A 19,075-nucleotide genomic window follows, 5' to 3' on the forward strand; every position below is an offset into this window, starting at 1 on the left:
GCCTAGAAGCTATGTACCTGGAACACCAGATCTTGGGATGCTAAGTTACGCCTAAAAAGGGTTCTGTAGCTACATAATAGGGAATGTGTTCATCACGATTAAACAGAGCTTGTAAAGCAGGAACCTCTCAGAGCCTTTAATGTGCTGACACATAGGACTCGTAGGAGAGCCTGTATCCTATGACTCTTACCTTTTTTCCCCCAAGGAGCAGCTCATGGAAGTAGTGTACCTTAGGTTCACCTGGGGCAACAGGTCAGCTGCCTCCCCACCAGCCCTCCCACAGGAAGGTGACACAGGCACCCTGGCTGGCATGGGGCCTTTGCTGCTTTCTCCTGAGGGAATGTCACCTCCACAGCTCTGACCCCTTCCATTTCTGTCATGGCGTTGACACTATCAGACGGAAGGGGGACGTGAGGGATGGCAGAGCCAGGGCCATTTGGAAAAGTGTACAGTAAGGATGGCTGGCATCCTACCAGGTGATGAGCAAGTATACAGCGTGTCACCACAAGTCCACCAGCTGGGACTAAGTTGGGAACGTTGCAAGGGAAAAATGAATGCTAGGAAATTGTTCTAAGCAAATGACTAGATGTGTCTTTCTGCCTTCTGGCCCAAGCCCTGGACTTATTAATCACCCTGGTCTCCTGGGCCTTTTGGCCTGGAGAACTGCCCACGTTTCCTAGCAGATGAGAGGAGGCAGGTTCTAAAGGAGCTAAATTAAGGCTCTTTTAGAGCTGAAAGGGACCACGTAGAGCATCTAGTTTGAACCTCCTCACTTAGCAGGTGAGGAAACTGAAGTCTTGAGTCGGTGCCCAGGCTGGGAATAGAACCCAGGACCGGCTCACTGCTCGTCATCCAGTGCCTTTAAAAATGAGTCTTTCTTCTTAGAGGAAAACATAGGCAGAACACTCTATGACATAAATTACAGCAAGATCCTTTTTGACCCACCTCCTAGAGAAATGGAAATAAAAACAAACATAAACAGATGGGACCTACTGAAACTTAAAAGCTTTTGCACAGCAAAGGAAACCATAAACAAGACAAAAAGACAACCCTCAGAATGGGAGAAAATATTTGCAAATGAAGCAGCTGACAAAGGATTAATCTCCAAAATATACAAGCAGCTCATGCAGCTCAATATCAAAAAAACAACCCAATCCAAAAATGGGCAGAAGACCTAAATAGACATTTCTCCAAAGAAGATATACAGATTGCAACAAACACATGAAAGGATGCTCAACATCACTAATCATTAGAGAAATGCAAATCAAAACTACAATGAGGTATCACCTCACAGCAGTCAGAATGGCCATCATCAGAAAATCTACAATAAATGCTGGAGAGGGTGTGGAGAAAAGGGAACCCTCTTGCACTGTTAGTGGGAAGGTAAATTGATACAGCCGCTATGGGGAACAGGATGGAGGTTCCTTATTAAAAATAGAACTATATGACCCAGCAATTCCACTACTGGGCATATACCCTGAGAAAACCGTAATTCAAAAAGAGACTTGTACCACAATGTTCACTGAAGCTCTATTTACAATAGCCAGGACATGGAAGCAACCTAAGTGTCCATTAACAGATGAATGGATAAAGATGTGGCACATATATACAATGGAATATTACTCAGCCATAAAAAGAAACGAAATTGAGTTATTTGTAGTGAGGTGGATGGGTCTAGAGTCTGTCATACAGAGTGAAGTAAGTCAGAAAGAGAAAAACAAATACTGTATGCTAACATATATATGGAATCAAAAAAAAAAAAAGGTCCTTAACCTAGGTGCAGGACAGAAATAAAGACGCAGACGGTAGAGAACGGGCTTGAGGACATGGGGAGGAGAAGGGTAAGCTGGGACGAAGTAAGAGAGTGTCATGGACATATATACACTACCAAATGTAAAACAGCTAGTGGGAAGCAGCCACATAGCACAGGGAGATCAGCTAGGTGGTTTGTGACCACCTAGAGGGGTGGGACAGGGAGGGTGGGAGGGAGGGAGACGCAAGAGGAAAGAGAGATGGGAACATGTGTATATGTATAACTGATTCACTTTGTTACAAAGCAGAAACTAACACACCATTGTAAAGCAATTATACTCCAATAAAGATGTTAAAAAAAAACAAAAGACTGTCTCTGATCACTTGATTCCAGGGTAGAAGGCAGGGGTGAGCAGGGGAAGCACATGGCAGAGAGAGCGGGAGGGGGAGAAGCGGTGGGGGTGGTTCGTGGGGACAGGGGAGTTGGGGCAGAGCTCAGTAGGGGCAGACAGGGTTGTGTAGTAAGACCTGAGGGGGGCAGAGGGGTGGCTGTGACCTCTCTTCCCTGAAGTAATTCAGATGACTCAGCTGAGCAGTTTGAAAGTAGAAAGGATCTGGATATCTGCTCCCAGCCTGAAGCTCTTCCTTTTCTCCATTTGATGTTTACAGGGCTGCTGAGATCAAGTTTGGATTTGAGTGAAAAGTCAGTAGGCCTTCAGCAAGGGTGAAGGGGCCGGGTTTCAGTCAGCCTGGCCCAGTCATCTGTATTAGCTTTTTCCTCCTTTCCCAACCCCGTCAACCCTGGGTATTAAAAAGCATAGCAGTGAGCATAGGTTGAGGGGTGGAGAGTGGATGTGCTGCACGCTAAAATCAGCGGCAAAATGTACCTTCAGAGCTGTCTTTCGTGAGCCTCTCTGAAAACTAAGAAATGAGCTGTGCTTCGTTTTATAGTTGTTGCTTTGGGGGTTCCTTGCTTGGGGGAGAGAGTTGAATAGAAGGATCCTGTTCTTATCACCCTAGGTTCATGCAATGTCTCAGACTTAACCTTCTATGAATAAGCCAGCAACTCTTTAAGTGAATATCCCCACAGTCCAATGAAGAAACTGAGGCAAAGACTAGAACAAGCTCTTACCTTCTGGAACTGAGTCACATCCTGTGTCTGTCCCAGCTTTTTCTGTCCACATTCCCACTTCCTCCCAGATTAGGATTTTGGGAAGAGCACATTTTTGCTATTCTTGGTGCACATGGACCATACAGAAACCTTTTACCAGGACTATTCTTTCTGCCACAGCAGACTGAGCTATGACAGGTCAAGGGCACCGCTTACAAAATAATAAACTTGAGGAGAAGGCGGTGGGGCGGGTCATCCCTGTCCTCATGGCAGGTGGGCCTGGCAGGAAGAGGACACCCACGACTCACCATATCTTTAATCTGGCAGTGCCCATAGCTGAAGACGATGGCGTTAGGGGGGTTGCCCACTGGCAGCATCACTGCAAAGGAGATGCACATGGTGACTGGGATCAGGGTGTAGAGTGGATTTATGTGCAGCGTTTCGGACTAGGAGAAGAGAGAATTCACAGAAGCATTAGCCTTGAGATTAGACTTGCATTTCCTGTGCTTACTCTCATGAATGTGCTTTAAATGATGGCTCGGTGTTGGCTAACCTTGGCTGGACACCATGTGCTGGGGGCAGTTAAATCACACCCTCAAAAGCATGTAGTGCTGGGCTACTTGGACGGGTTCCCGCTGCTCACTCACTTCCCATGGAAACATGGGCTCCAAGTTACTTCCCAGAAGGGATGTTTCATTTCTTGGTGCTGGTCTAAGGAAGTGGTTTTACAATTTTATTCTTTAGCTGAGAAATTCTTCAAACACAAATCTCATGAATAAGCTGCTTTGACTGGAGTAGGCATCTCTCACTCTTGGGGTGCAGAATTAAGGGTTTTTTTCCTAGGTAAAATAAGTGCCTTACATGGGACTTGAACCCGTCGTGGTCTTACCCTCAATGTTGCCAAGTTTTAACTAAGTGCATTCCCATGCTCACACAGGCAGGATGATGGAAGGGAGAAGTGGAGGGAGTCATCTGAGCAATGAGCAAAGAGTGGCTGGGAGGAGTTTGGGGTTAGAAAGAGCAGGAGGATATTTTGTTGGCAGTGAGGAGGAGCCTTCATTTTATGGGTTCCACCTCACAGAATGGGACAGAGGCAGCATTTTGTTTGGTGCATTACCTTTGGGGCTGCTTAGCCAGGCTGAGATCTGGCCGTTGCTCCCTCCCCTATTCCATTAATAACAAATTGTTCTGAGACCGTGGAATGAGGCTGGCATTGCTCATAATTCTCAGAATCTCCTGGACAGAGAAGCTGGGTGGAGGCACTGATGACAGAGCTGTGGTTTTGGTCTCTGCAGCCGAGAGTACTTCTGGGAGCATTTTGCCTCCATTTTCTGTAGCTATTTCTCCTGCCCTCCTGTTAGGTCTCCTCTTAGGAGAGACAGGTTGATGATGATTGTGGGGAATTAGAATCCTAGGGTTTTAAGGTTATCTTGTCCACTCTTGTTTCCATTCAGGGCTGCCCCTAAACTAAGCCTAGTCCTTTGGAAAAGGGTTTCTAGAACTCTTGCTGTTGTTAATTATCTATTTACTTATCAGTTACTATTTGAAATAGACTTCATTTATCAGACTATGGCTTGAACACCAATCAGTGAAGCCTGTGGCAATGACCAGAAGAGAGAGCCCAGCCGGGGAACTGCCCCTGGGCCCGGGCGTGCCCCTGTCTGTTCCTGTGGTAGCTGGTCTGGATATCTGGGAACCCTGCTCTACTCACCAGCGTGCACAGGATGGGCAGGAAGATGGTGATGGTGGCCGGGTTGCTCACAAACTCTGTGACAATGGACACCAGGATGCACGCCAGCAGGGTGACAGCCCACGGTGGGAGGCTACTCAGAGACAACATCTGGTGCCCAATCCACGTGGAAAGGCCGGAGCTCTGCAGGAGACAAGGTGATGCAGTGAGAAGAAAGCGGGGAAGGCCACTCCCAGTGGAATTCTTAGCCTCCAGAAGGTCAGGGATGGTGAGGGGCTGAAAGGGACCCCACCAGGAGCCATCTAATTTGCTTCCCTGTTTTCAGGCAGACTGGACCCACAGGCATTCCTGATTTTTTATGGTTAGATCACTATGTAGCCCAGCAAATTCTTTTTTTTTTTTTTTAATGATTATACACCATTCAGTCTATTTAGGGCCTCCTGGTCAGTCATTGTCACAGGGCACGGAGAGCCTCTACTTGCTGAGATCCTCCTTAGCCCTGATGTGACTTGGCAGGGATTGGAGATCTTTGGGGTGATCAGCCCCGCAACTTCAAACTTGTTACTCTTTCTCCGGCCTCTGACAGTCTCATGCTGTGCATTCAATCAATAATGCCCTTTACACAGATTGCCAAGTGTAATCCTTAATCCTGCTTTTGAAATCTATCTCTCTTATTTTATCACCCGTGAAATGGGAAAAATTATCAACATGTTTGGATAGTAACCTTTCCTCTGGTTTGGGGGGCCTTGAATGGGCAAGACTGAACATGAGAAGTTTTACATGAGTAATGAAGGAGAGAGGGATTACAGGTCTATCTCCATGTAGTGGGGAAGGTGCCACGTCACTGGCCTAGAAACAGTCATTCAGTCTCAACCTGTGTCAGGTTCAAATCTCATCGTGGCTGACATCAGGATCTACCATCTGCCCATGCTTTTTGGCAACACGATATAAAGGCATATTGCCACGCTTGAACATTTTCCATTAGCAACACCTGTACACATCTACTCAAATCAATGCATATTCCCATTTGGAATAATTCATTAGGTTGGAAGATGTTCATCTGCCAATGATGAGGGCTCTCCCCCTCCCCTAAAAATGAAGGGCACAATTGAGTTTATGTTCTTAAAAAACCCCAGGTTGCCATATGCATTCTCCAGCTCTCCCCACCCTCCCTCCTCTCCCTTCTATGGTTGACAAGCTCTGACTTTTCCTGTTTACCCTCTAGATTGCAAATGCAATAAAGAAATGGGCAGCAGGGCAGAAAGCAAGGTGAGACATTTTATGATTCCTCAAGCTGTAAGCCCTACTCATGTTTTACTGTTAAAGACTGCCTTACTACACTGTCAGCAGGCCACCCTTTCTCCTCTTTTCCAAGTTCATCAAAACCTCATTTGATCTCCACAGCACCCTGGCCACTTCATGACATGCTCATGGACGACTGATGACCAAAGGGCTTCAGAATTCTCTCATGTAGCCATTTTTACCTTGGACCACTTCCCTTTCTTTTTTCTCAACTGACCGAGAGCTATAAATCCAGTATGTGGGGACTACCTCAGTTAATGGTGGGTGCAGAGTCTCGAGACCTACAGGAACTCTGTAATTGTTATCTCTTATGACACATTAAACTTTGCTCTCTGGACAAAGAGAGGGGAGGGAGAGCAGTTAGCTGAGTGGAAACAGTATGTTTTATAAAGAAATGGATTTTTACTTATCATGTTTTCCACATAGTACTCGTAAGTAAAGTGAAATAATGGCAATTTTTTTTTTCAGAACAACTAGTTGATACTATAATGAAATAAACTGGTAAATTAGACTGCAAAGTTAGGAAAAAAAAACACAACAAAGGAAACCTTAATTTTTTAAACCCTTGGTATGAAAAGTTTTTTTACTGGATTTTCCTCACTAATGTTAAGACTGAAATTATTTGAAATTCAGTAGGAATCACACATATTGTACCTGAATTATATTATTAAAGTAGTAGTCAGTAGGTTCTACAGTTATACCAACTATACATGCACAATTTTGGTTAAAAAAAAAAAAAAAAAATCTTGCCAGGCTAGGCTCAGAGGCCAAAACTAACCACTGAAATTCAACAAAGATAAATATGATGTTGTGAACTTGGAATCAAAACTATTGACAGCATGTATACAGGATTGGTTGAAGGACTTGACGCTTAATAGTGGCTAACAATGAAAAGAATGAAGCGTTTTAGTTGACTGCAGTTTCAATATAAATATTGACATGAATGACAATGAAGCCTTATAAAAGCTTCCATAAAAATACAGGATGGGGCTTGGGTAATTAACTCTTGTACTCTGCACTAGACTGACCACCCCTGGACTGTGTTTGAGCAAAGGCAAAGTGGTCCCAAGGAGAAAGACCAGCATGGTAAGGGGTCACTACTATGAGGAATGGTTAAAGGAACTAGGGAGTTTTAGTTGGAAGAAAAAAATGATCTCAAGGGACCTGATTGTCTTTGTTGTTTTAATAATTATTACAGGAGAGGAGAGGGTTCCTGAGAAGAAAGCCAGAACAAATTGTGGAAGACATCCAGAAGACCTGAACTGAAAGTAAAGAACAATTTTCTTTGTTGGCTGTGCAGGGCTTGCCCTGTCACTGGAGGTGTCCTGGAGGGAAATCTCTGTTTGGGTGGGAAGATGGGACTCAGTGTCCTCCATGGCTCCTTCCAAGTGGAGGATTCTGTGACTTTGTTACTGATGCAGAGAGCATTTAGGCCCACACTGAATGGGCAGTCAAAAGTGAGCCAAGTTTAGAATGGGTGAATGTAGATAGACGAGGTAGAGGAAGAAAACAGGGAGACCCCTAACCTGCTTGATCCTTAGGGCTGTTTATTTCAGGAAGGGCTAACAATCTAGGAAAATCAACTATTTCCCACCAGCCCCCTTTAAAAAGTCTCATCCCGAATCCTCCCAGTCAGGAAGTGGGGGGCGTTTACATCTGCTTTAGCATACATTCTCCAAAGAGTCTCAATATATGCATATGGAGTCCATATGCATATGGACTCACAATTTGCTGTGAGTCAATCTGGAGCATCTCTGGGCCCTTACACCTTACACCTGTCACCACTGTCAAAACTCCAGAAGGACTTGCCTACAAAGTCCAATACATCTTTTGCTTGTAGCAGCGTGGGCCCATAAGTGAGGTGTGAATGCCTGTGTGCCGTGACTGTGGCACAGCTTTCTGTAACTCTGTTCCCAGTAGTGCCAGCTTAGAAGGTGGGACAGGATGTCCGTTCCTGGCTGAACCGCTTCCCTTCCCAGTGACTTGGGTGAACATTCACCTCTCAGCGCCTCTGAATCTTCCTTCCCAGCACCATAATGACTCATTAGGTAAAGCTGCTGGAAAAATATTGGACCCAATAAGAACAGATTCAAGGGTTACCTTGCTGCCAGAAGCCAGAGCATAGCCTCCTCCCACCAGAATGACAATCTCCCAGGGCATGGTCTTCTGGAAGTCCTTCCACGTGATGATGGGCTCCGTCCCCAGCGAGGGCTCCTGGTCCTCCCCTGGATCACAGGTAGACAGCGAGGCACAGCCAGATGAACCCTAATGGGTGCGATTTGTGGAGACAGGGGCCTAATTGATGAACCAGAGGATACTCTGCTATTCTGGGAGGAGTTGGAAGGGCTTTGGTAAGGCTCCTCCCAAACTTCTGACTTCGACCATGATTTGACTAGAGCCAGCCCCAACTTCTTCTCTTGAACTCCTCTCACCATCGTTCTTTTTCCCGAAGCAAGGCTTCTTCGCTGGAATCAGGAAGAGGAGGAAGCCAAGGAAGACAGAGACTGTGGCGTCGGTGCGATAGCCCTTCCTGGCGAAGAGACAAGGAGAGCTGGGGAGAGGGTCAGGAAGCCCAGGGGTAACACAGTGTCTCAGGACAGCCTGTCTGAACACAGTGCCTCTCTTGAGGACCTAGTCTAGAGGGGATGTCAACCTTCCTCCCTGCCAGTTGCTGCCATGCTGTCTGGTGGTGGATTTAATGGGCAACGGTTAATGTCTGGAGGCAGGGCCTGGTTAGGGTAGATGTCTTAGTGTGAATTTATGGACCTCTTAAAAGGAGTGGTCAGGAGTTATTTAGATAAAGGAGACTAGAAAAGGATGAGTTCTCTTTCCTGGGAGGGTCACAAGCTGGCACTGAGAGCTTGTGGCCTGTGGCCCTGGCCCTTGGGAATATGTAGGGGTGGGACAGGCCTCGGCCACGATGGCCATGGTCTTTACAGGTGGTGTTTTACTCTACAGACATATTCTTCTTTAACTCTCATAACAATTGAGGTTCCAAGAGCTTAAGTAACAAGACCAAGGTCATGTGGATGGTAAGTGGCAGCTCTTGATCCCAAGCCTGGACTCAGACTCCAAAGACTATTTTCTTCCTGACTCCACACTGAAGCTTCCCTAAAAAAGGGGGACTTTCAAGGGAACAAAGCGCTTCCTGGGTTCACGACCATCCCGAAGAATCTAGGAGGGGACACCGGTGGGTACTGCCTAAAGGGTTTGGGTTAGGGGGTTGTCCTCAGAGACAATATCCTTTACTTTTCAAAGAAGGAATCCCAACCAGGAACAAAGCCAGGCTCCCGGGTAAACCACAGCACCGTCATCAGGATGAAGAAAAATGCAGTCACCATTTCCGGGTAGCTATAAAAGAAAACAGACCCACTCCAGGAACTGGGAAGTTTCTGTTAGCTTTCAGACTTTGCTTTGGGATGCTCCTGTATGCAGAGCTCTAATAGTGGAGACCTAAAACGCAGCTACTGCTTAACCACTTGGACTTGGAATACAGCAGAGGGGAAGGGTGGCCCTTAGAGTCTGGGCCAGCTTGACTTTGGCATTAAGTAGCGCCTCTAAATACCTAGATTCGTAGTTGAGGAGAATTCCCCCAGCTCAAGGGACCGCTGAGAACAAGGCTGCTTCTGTGCACACTTTACCTGCCACGCTTTCTCCTGGGGAAGGAGAGAGGGTGAAGGGCTGATTCTTACGTAATGGCTCCCAGCTTTTCATATTCCTCTTGGATCCTCTTCTCTGATAACTCTTCCCTTTTGGTCTTCTTCTTCTTACTCAGAGAGCAGGTCTCTTTAAAACTGAGATGGGAGAATGAGCAAAAGAATAAAGGAAGCACACTTCTGAGGCCCAGAGGAGAACAGGTCTTAAGCAAATACTAAACTACTGGCTGGCTGGCTGTGATGGCGCTTCTCTCCACTCGCCCCACCTATCATGCGACTTGATCTCTTGATCTGCCAAGTTACACAGCCTCTCATCAGCCTTCTCCCCAGCCTTTCAGGTATATCTCTGGTATATAAATGTAAAGTCATGTCTCATGGACTTGTGCAAGTGTACTTATGTGGGGTTGTTTCTACACATTTTTTTTGCCCAGTTGGGTTTTTTAATTAATTAATTAATTAATTAATTAAATTTGGCCACTCCATGCAGCATGTGGGATCCTAGTTCCCCAACCAGGGATGGAACCCGCACCCCCTGCATTGGAAGTGCAGAGTCTTAACCACTGGACCACTGGGGAAGTCTCTACACACTCGTCCTTTACATAAGTGAGAATCAATGTGATGCGGCATGTGTGTATAGATGCTTATATATTTGTGTGTTGCACACACACATAGGTGTGTGTATGTGTATCTGTCTAGAGACAAGGTTTGTCTGGGGTGAAAGTGGGTGTTACTTTTCAATTAGCAACACTGGAGGCATAGAAGTATACAGTTATCTTTGATTTGACAATTGTCTCTGAGTTATTAAAAAAAAAAAAAGCCAACTCAGAGAACATTCCCTGAGCAATGGGAATGTTTGGGTCCCCGGACTAATAGCAAAACATCATATACATCTTCCCTTTATGTGTTCGGAGCTGATCAAATTTGGAGTAAGCATCCGTAATGAGTAAAAGGCTGGCTAAGCAAATTAATATTAGAAATAACATTGCATGAGGAATGTCTAATATTATTTTGAGGGATATGAGCATATTTCATACAGCTGCTAAGTATAAATCAGTCATGTCTATAAAATTAAGCCTAAGGGAACTTCTACTTGGCATCATTTATTTAGAAATTAGTTCAAATTACTCTGTATGGAACTACATTAAACACTCTCCGATTCGGACTCTTTATGAATCCAGCACTTCCCCTGACCAGTTGGTTGAAATTAAGAACATTTCATTGCAGAGCTCATAGTGAAGTGCAGAGTCCATGTATGTTTAGAGTGTCTAGAAGATGTGATGCCCGACTCCTCATCTAGTCCACTGCATCCTCCTCCAGGCACCCTCTGTGGTTACTTGGCAGCTCCCCGTTGGGTGGCACCCTCCAGGGCTTGCGCCATGGCCCTGGCTGGACAGGAGAGCCTTGCTGGCAGGGCCCTGGGACTCACTTGCAGCCCAGGAACAGCCAGTGCATCCAGAACCAGCTGACCACCAGCATGATGAGGGAGATGGGGAAGCTGAAGAGGAACCAGGTGCCGAAGTTGACCACTTCTGCTGCTGGATACTGGCTGGAGGGGAAAGAACCAGGTCAGTGATTAGAAAAGGGTGGATTTCCATTTGGTATTTCAGGGTAATAAGCTAAATGGTCCTTAAGAAGACAGAGCAGAGCTAATGGTAGAGATAATGATAAAAATATGGTAAAACATTATCTAGAACTCACCTGGCAGCTGCAACTGTACTGAGCCCTGCCAAGAATTATGAAATAAGCTAAAAAAGCATCCAAGCAACCAAAATTGATACCACTGAAGTGTATATACTTTGCACTCAGGAGAATCACTCTGGATCTGTTTGCTCTTAATTTATGTAAAGATTCTGATCTGGTTTTCAAGACAACAGAATAGAGGAGGCAATCTGATGTACTTTGTTTATAAAGCCACTGAAGGAATGTTTTTTTTTTCATTTATTTTTGGCTGCGTTAGGTCTTCGTTGCTGCACACGGGCTTTCTCTAGTTGCGGCGTGCGGGGGCTATACATCGTTGTGGTGCGCGGGCTTCTCATCGCGGTGGCTTCTCTTGTTGCGGAGCATGGGTTCTAGGCACGTGGGCTTCAGTAGTTGTGGCACACGGGCTCAGTAGTTGTGGCTCAGGGGCTCTAGAGTGCAGGCTCAGTAGTTTTGGTGCACTGGCTTAGTTGCTCTGTGGCATGTGGGATCTTCTCGGACCAGGGCTCAAACCCGTGTCCCCTGCATCAGCAGGTGGATTCTTCACCACTGTGCCACCAGGGAAGCCCCCAAGGAATGTGTTTTGACTGGGGGACACAAGGCATCAATTCTGGAGAACTTCGGTCTCTAGAGCCTTGTGAAGGTTCTAGACATGAACTTTGCCCACAGGAGAACCATGGCTTGGAATCTCCAAATCTGTTATCAGCATCCACTGCTTAGTGGGCCTCCTTGGTCTTAGGGGGCCAAGGAGGTTATCTGGTGGACTCCTTGTTCATCATTGGGCAGAGCTGTGGCCCCAGCCCAGGTGTCCACCTGGACATCTCAACCACTGTATCAACATTTCCTCATCTTTCCCCTCATTTACGTCAAGGGCAACTCTGTTTCCCCAGCTGCTGAAGCCCCAAGCCTGACAATGAGACTTGGGCTTTCCCTCTCTCAGGCTCTTCCTAACCCTACCCAGGCTGGTCGAGCCTCCCTCTGAATCTCGCTCAGATCTGGCCATTTCTCCTCCCACTGCTGCCCAGGCCACCATCAGCTCTCTCCTGGGCATCTGTAGCCGTGTCCTGGATTATCTTCCTGCTGCCTGCCTTTTCTGTTCCAAACCATTGTCCATTTTAAAAATCCAGAATGAGTTTTCAAAACTGTAAATATGATAACCTCACTCCCTGCCTAACATTCTTCAAAGGCTTCTCACGGCCTTGCGGATGAAGTCCAAGTTCCTTAGTGGGCCCTGCGAGGCCCTCTGTGACCTGCGCGTCCACCCCCCTGGCCTCCTTTTGCCCTCTCATTCTCTTTTAGGTGTTCTGCTGTCTTGCCTCTGAGCCTACTACACTGTTTTCTTTGTCTGGAAGATCTCCCTTCATCTAGTTAACTGCAGCTGGGCCTACAGGTCTCCACTTTCATCGTCGCCTCTTTGGGGAGTCATTTCCTCCCTCTAGACTGGGTGGGGGTCCCTCAGCAGGGCTCCCCCAGCAGAATCCCACCCTTCTTGTCACATTTAACTGTAATGACTTGATCATCTTTTTTCCCTCTTGGTACAGAAACTGCTCTGGTTCGATTTTTTTGTGGTATACTCAGCACCTGGTTCTGTCCCTGACACACAGTGGGTGGTTAGTAAACATTTGTTGACCGAGTGAATTACTTACTTATTGAAGTGTTCCAAGAAGATGAGGCTGGTGGAGGTGCCAATGATGGTGGTCAGGCCCCCGATGGTGGCGGCGTAAGAGATGCTCAGAGAGAGGCATTTGCAGATCATTTGGTCATGCTGGGACTTGTACTTTCTTTTGAGTTCCTGGTTCCTGGGGCTGGGGGTCAGGACTGGTGGCTTTTCCTACCAGAGGAAAATCAGTGAATTTCTCCAACCCAGCTTGGGCTGTCTGGCACACAAAGCATGAAAAACAGGGGCACCATTGTGCAGTGGAAAGCTTGGGTGTCAGAAAAACAAATCCCAGTCCCAGTTCTACCTTTTACCAACTCGGGCAGCCCCATCCCAGCTGCAGTTTCTGTAAAATGAGGAAAATCCTATTTTCTCTGCCAGATTGTTTTGAAAAGTACATGGAAAGCACTTGGAACACTTCCTGGCATTTAACAAATGGTAAGCTATTATTATTTTTGTTGTTATGGGTTTTAACAGCATGTTCTGTTTTTTACTTGAATTCCAGTAAAACTGACTGCTCTCCACTTTCTGTCTAAATACCAAATAGAAGGTGGTTATTCTACGTGGAATTAAAATACAGTCCTGGTTGGGAGATGACTAAAAAATAAGCTTTGCATTATAGAAAGAGTCCAGCTTTCACTGGGCGGAGAGTCAAAGTGTGTGATTCTCTCCTCCCTTCTTTCTCACTTTTTCCCTTCTTGCCTATTGGCTTTTCCTTCCCACTTTCCCCTCCCCCTTGCATATCAACCTCAGCCTGGCCATGGTCCTCTCAGGCCCTGTGTGGTCCATGTGACGGCCTTTCAGGGTCAGCGGTTGCTGACCTCTGGTCTCAACTGTGGACTAAAGAAGCAAGTGCCCCTCTGTCCTGCCAGGCCTGGCCCCAAATCGTGAGACTAGGAGTAGCCTGGTACAAATGTCAGCAGGTCAGGTCATAGGAAAACCAAGGGGAAGAGGCCACCCTGCCACATTTCTCAAAGCCCGTAACCACTGCCCCATCTGCCTCGGAGGGCCCGGAAAAGGCTGGATCCTGCCACATTTTCCTGAAAGATTCATTGATTATAAGAGCTAGAGGAGACCTCAGAGATTCTCTGGTCCAGTGGTTTTCCACAGTCCTTTCTCCTAATGAAAATTTACATGGACCTCCAATAGAGAAAACAAGTGTAGCATTTAATGGGCAAACATCTATTTTTTAACTGAAAGTATACACATAGGGTCAGGGAGACTTGGATTTGAATCGAGGTTCTCCTCTCACTAGGTCTGAGGCCTCGGGTACATGATTTCCTCTCTCTGCGTCTCTGTCAAAATGGAGTTCAAAGTTGCTACCTCTCTGAGCCAAGACTAGAGAGCAAATGCTCAGCCCAGTGCTTGGTATTTAATAAACAATGGCATTTATTTATGATGATACGGATGCTACATAATTGAGACGATTTTGATGAACACAAAAATTTGAAATCAAGGGTTATAAGTGATGGTTGGAGTTTTACGCCACCTTCGACGTCCATTTTACTTCTGCATTTTGTTTCAGTGATAAAGTACCAGGAAAATCAGGGAACAGAAAAGCAGTTGCCTTAAAATCTCAGGATACTCAAATAAAATATTTGCAGTGCCCCTGAAGCACCTTTGAGGAGTGGTTTGAACACCTCTGATCTAGATCAAGTCTCAGTTTTTATAGCTGAAGAAACTGGGGCTCAGACAGTGGAATGACTTGCCAAAGTCAACAGTGAGTGGGATGTCTTATCTCCATGGCACACGCAGGCCAGACACACAGATGGATGAAGTGTGCCTGGTGACAGCCCGCTAGCCTGACACCCTCACAGCTTCACGAGCAGTGCCCCTTGGGAAGCTCAAGGCACTTCATGTAGGAAACAGGATTAGGAGGTGCAATTCCATTACCTGAGATGGGTGCTGCTTCTTGTCCTGGTGGTTTGCTGTTCTGGCGGAGTTGGTGATTGTGGGCACGCCATTCAGGTTCTGTCAGGACACAGACCGTCACACTATCACGAGGAGACTGTGGGGCCTGGAGAAGCCACCTGATCACCCTGGGGGCACCCACGCCTCCTCCCTGTGGGACTCAGAGACCAGAAGCAGGGCGAGCAGGTGGTAGGGAGCCACCCCTACTGTGCCTGCCTCCTTCTCGCAGGTTCCCCATTTGAAGAGGCTTTTGAAACTTGGAAAAACATGGCTCTGTCCTTATAGGAGAGCTTGGCTTTCTAGAACTTCATTAGCTAACGAAGAACCCTTCATTTTTCTTTTAACACAAAGAACATGAAAAAAAAATCATGCACAACCAAGTCCACAGTTTGGACAGATCAAAGCCCATCCATTGGGACTGAGGTAAGAAGAGATGTAAAACCAGCCCTGGGCGAGGGGGTGAGGCCGCATAGAGTGTGCAGGCAAACTTGGCTTTCCCCTATAAACGTGTCCCCTTTTTGTAATAAGATTTTTGTAAACGAATCCCTCCTGAAGGGGATCCTGAGGCTGAATACGTGGCTCTTGAATATCTGGATGGCTGAATACTGGGTTTACGCGAGGAAACGTTAACCTGTCCTTTGTGAAGCTAAGCCCAGTACTCAGGGCTGGGGCTCAGAACTGCCCAAAGCCTCACGCATCCAGGCTCAGGGGAGCACCTCTGTGCCCTCACATCAGAGAAGGCCACTCGACAAGCTGCCAGGCTTCTCTGGCCCTGAGTTATCTTGAGGGTCTTTCAGGTATCTCAAAGCACAGAAGAAACCCAGGGCCATACCTTGTTCTGCATCAGAGAACTGAAGTCTGCATTCGACGTGCTGAAAGAAAGCAAAGGAAGTGGGAAAAACAACAGTGGCCCAGACTTGATGAGATGGGAATTCTCCCCACATTGGTGTTTGGTATTAGTGACCCTGCTAGACTCAGGTGTTCTAAGCTACACCTAGAAGAAGACAAATCTCACCTTCCAGAGATGTGGTAAGGATATGTGGGAATAGGGGCAGGGCATTTCCTTTGGAGGGAAACCGAGACTCCTAATAATAGCTGACATGGAATGCTTATTAGGTGCTGAGCGCTCAAATACGGACTTTAATCCTCACGACAGATCTAAGGGGCGGGTATCACCACCTACATTTACAGAGTAGGAAACTAGGCAGAGAGAGGTTACTAACTTCCCGAGGGCACCGGGTGCTAAGTGGCAGTGCCAGAGAGGAACCTGTCTCTGTCTCGGCCTGGAGAGCCTGGGCCCCTGACCGTGTTCTCACTGGCTCACTTTCTAGAAGGAGAAACATGAAATGCTTATCTAAGGCGACAGGAGCAGGGAGGGCCAGGGCCACACATGGTAAAAAGCGTGTGAGAGCAAGAAGGTGGGGGTGAATTTCTCATCAGCAGCTGCACCTCAGAGGGTGGCAGGCAACGCGTGTGCTGAGTCCCTCCCACTCTTACTGGTCCCCAGTCTTTGCCTTGAGGAGAGAGGAAGGTGGGGACTTAACTGCCAGCACTACGGACTTACACTGAGCACTAAATGCATGTTTCTGGTCTGTCCTAGTCCTGAGGACAGTGGGTGCTATGAGCTCAACCGCTGGGAAGGCCAGTGAGAGGGGCTGGACACACGTGCAGGAAATGGGGTCCTGGGGTTGTCACCCACCTCCAGGCTCTATCAGGGAAGGACAAGGCGTTGATGGGGCTCAGAGGAAGCATTCACCAGAGAGAGTCATTAGGCTGGGAGGAGTATTGTGGTGTTTCCCAGCCTTCCTTGCCAAATCGGGTGAGGGGGCTGGCATGGAACCCCTCAGACAGCATGGGAGGTGCTGGCGTGAAAGAAGACCGCCATCCTCACACCGTGACAGCCCTGGATCCCCCCTGCACGCTGCTGAGGAAGTCCGGGACAACGTGAGCTTTGGCTTTGGAGTTTGGGGACATGTATTTTCATCCAGAAAAGAACAAAGGCAAGAGGCCAGTGTGCGCTGCCCAAGAGGCCAGCGTGAGGAGAAAAGGCCCACTGCACTGGGAGCAGGCTGTGCCCTCAACGTCCAGTCGTCTTTAATGGGGGAGGCACAGGGAAGGTAGCTGGGCTATTGCCACCTTGAAAAGGCCCTGCCCAAGAGGCCAGAGGCGTCCCCAGAATAAAGAGGCTGGGGAGCAAGCCACCAGAGCACAGAACCGAGGGAGCCCAGGCGGCCATCCAAGAGCACCTCGTGCCATGAGGCCCAGGCTCTGCGGAGGTGGCCTCAAGGGGACACTCCGAAGACCCTGAAGGTAAGTGCCCGACGTGTTAAAGAGTCGGGGCCTGAATCTCAGGGCACTGGCCGCACTCGGGAATACCTCCAGCCAAGACCCTCTTTGCCCCTTTATCTTTCCTGCTCGCTACAGCCTCTGCCCTGACCCTGGAGAATTCAGACGCAGAGAGTTGGTGAGGGGAGAGGAAGGAGGTGGGGGGAAGAGGAAGAGAAAAGTCCATTGTCTCACCTGCTCACTTCTACCTCTTATCCTGCACACCTGGGCTGAAGGGGGGTTGGGTGAGAGCGTGAGAGGAGGCGGGGAGAAGCTTCAGAGGAGGGATTGAAGTTTTGCTCTGAGTCTGGACTAGACTGCCGAATATCTAAAAACGAGATCATGCTAATATCTGAAAGGAACCAAAAGAGCTAACAGGATTTGCCTGAGATACGGTCAAGGCTGGGGAGGAAAGTCCAGTGCATTATGACTGGAGCCAGTGGCGGGAGGAAGATAAGCTGATGGCACCCTCTGCCTCTGTCCCTGCACACCGTGCTGGGCTCGCTCAGTGTGACTTCTCCATTTTCAATGAAAAGAGCAAATTGCAAAACTGAGCTCTAGTACAAATGCAACTTTCACAATGTCCTGTTCATCCCAGTATTCCTTGAAGACCACATTTTGATATCAGGTCTCCAAAAGAAATCAGCTGTTAATGGCTCTACCAAATGGGTGTTTGAGACGATATTTCTCCTTTTCTAAAAGCTGCTTTTTTCATCAGCACGTGGCTGTCTCACCAACGGTCCTCGAATCCCCTGCCACCTAGTTTTTCTTTGCCATATCTAATAAGATCAATAAGACCACATCTAATATCTAAAAAATACTTTGTGATTCTCTAAGACTCTCCAGTGACATCTAAAATGTGAGCCTTTTTTCATTAAGAGATTAAATATATTATTCTCCCAAGAGGGACATCAATTTAGCTGAAATGCTACTTGGTAGATGTATAGACAGTCCACATACTCCCTCAGATTCAGTGTAGTCTTTTCCCCTCTTCCCTCAGCCCTGCGATACCCGGTGGTTAAGGGAGGTGCCCTCAGGGTCTTGGCAAGTGGCTCCCTGGCATGGAGAGGAGAGCGGGATGGGGGGAGGTGGTGGTGTGGCAAAATGTGAGCTTGGCCGGTGCAGCTGAAAGAGGCTCCGTCTGGGAGGAGGGAGGTCATACTCACTCTTCATTGACAAAGATGAGTTCCAGGGAAGGTTGGCGGCTGTTCACGTCGAGATCTACGGTAGCAAAGGAAAGCAGGAAGTGAGATGTGGAGCCTGGACCTGACCCTGAAGGGCAGGGGCTCTGGGCTGGGGCTGGATAAGGAAACAGAGGCATCAGGGCTCCTGCTGGGCCTGCTGCCTGACGACGCCCCTTCCCTCCGCCCGGCAGGCAGAGTGGGACTCAGGGACACAGACAGGCCTGGGGTCTTGTCGTAATCCTTGAGCGTTTGGGGGAAAGGAGCAGCGGTGGCTGCTCTAAGTAGGGCAGGAAGGAAGAGCTGGGAATGGGGGTCACAGGGAAGCTTCAGGTTACAGGGCTGGTACGGGGTAAGGGGCCAGGAAGGGGAAGAGGCCAGAGGAGAGGCGGGACGCAGGTGAGGGTCGGTGGGGGCGGGCGCAGAGCTGGGCAGTGTCAATCGGGTGGAGAAGCAACAGGGAGATGAACTCCAGCAAACTGTACTGATGGGCTCGGCCTCTTCGGCGCTGGAGCTGCCGGCCGTGAGAGGCTCCTCCTCGGCCCTGACCAGCTCCTGCAGCACGGCCTCCACGATGGGCATGACCATGGCGGTGGTGGACGTGTTGGAGAGCCACATGGACAGCAGCGTGGTGCAGCACATGAAGCAGAGCAGCAGCCTGGAAGGCAGGGAGGCGCAGGGGGAGCATCACAGCACGCCCACCTCCCCGGGTGACACTTGCGACCTCGCACGGCTCCCTCGGGGCCTCCTACGAGCCTGCTGGTGCTGGCATTTATCCAGAAAATGGGGGTT

At 48.1% G+C, this 19,075-nt stretch overlaps 1 protein-coding gene across 1 annotated transcript in view; it reads right to left on the reverse strand.

Annotated features, from left to right (window-relative positions):
- The window catches only part of SLC13A4 (solute carrier family 13 member 4), a gene marked incomplete at its 5' end in the record, with an annotated part of 44,766 nt that overhangs the window by 5,325 nt on the left and 20,366 nt on the right, over positions 1-19,075 (reverse strand). The window contains 12 exons of the mRNA XM_081244455.1: positions 3,172-3,309; positions 4,575-4,736; positions 7,956-8,080; positions 8,288-8,385; positions 9,105-9,206; positions 9,548-9,649; positions 10,938-11,057; positions 12,856-13,040; positions 14,760-14,837; positions 15,610-15,649; positions 18,269-18,323; positions 18,769-18,941. Of these exons, the coding sequence (XP_081100581.1) occupies positions 3,172-3,309; positions 4,575-4,736; positions 7,956-8,080; positions 8,288-8,385; positions 9,105-9,206; positions 9,548-9,649; positions 10,938-11,057; positions 12,856-13,040; positions 14,760-14,837; positions 15,610-15,649; positions 18,269-18,323; positions 18,769-18,941 (1,378 nt within the window). The remainder of the gene's footprint in view (positions 1-3,171; positions 3,310-4,574; positions 4,737-7,955; positions 8,081-8,287; positions 8,386-9,104; positions 9,207-9,547; positions 9,650-10,937; positions 11,058-12,855; positions 13,041-14,759; positions 14,838-15,609; positions 15,650-18,268; positions 18,324-18,768; positions 18,942-19,075) is intronic.

This window comes from Mesoplodon bidens, assembly GCF_964165515.1.
Source record: "Mesoplodon bidens genome assembly, chromosome: 9".
Classification (NCBI taxonomy): Eukaryota; Metazoa; Chordata; class Mammalia; order Artiodactyla; family Ziphiidae; genus Mesoplodon; species Mesoplodon bidens.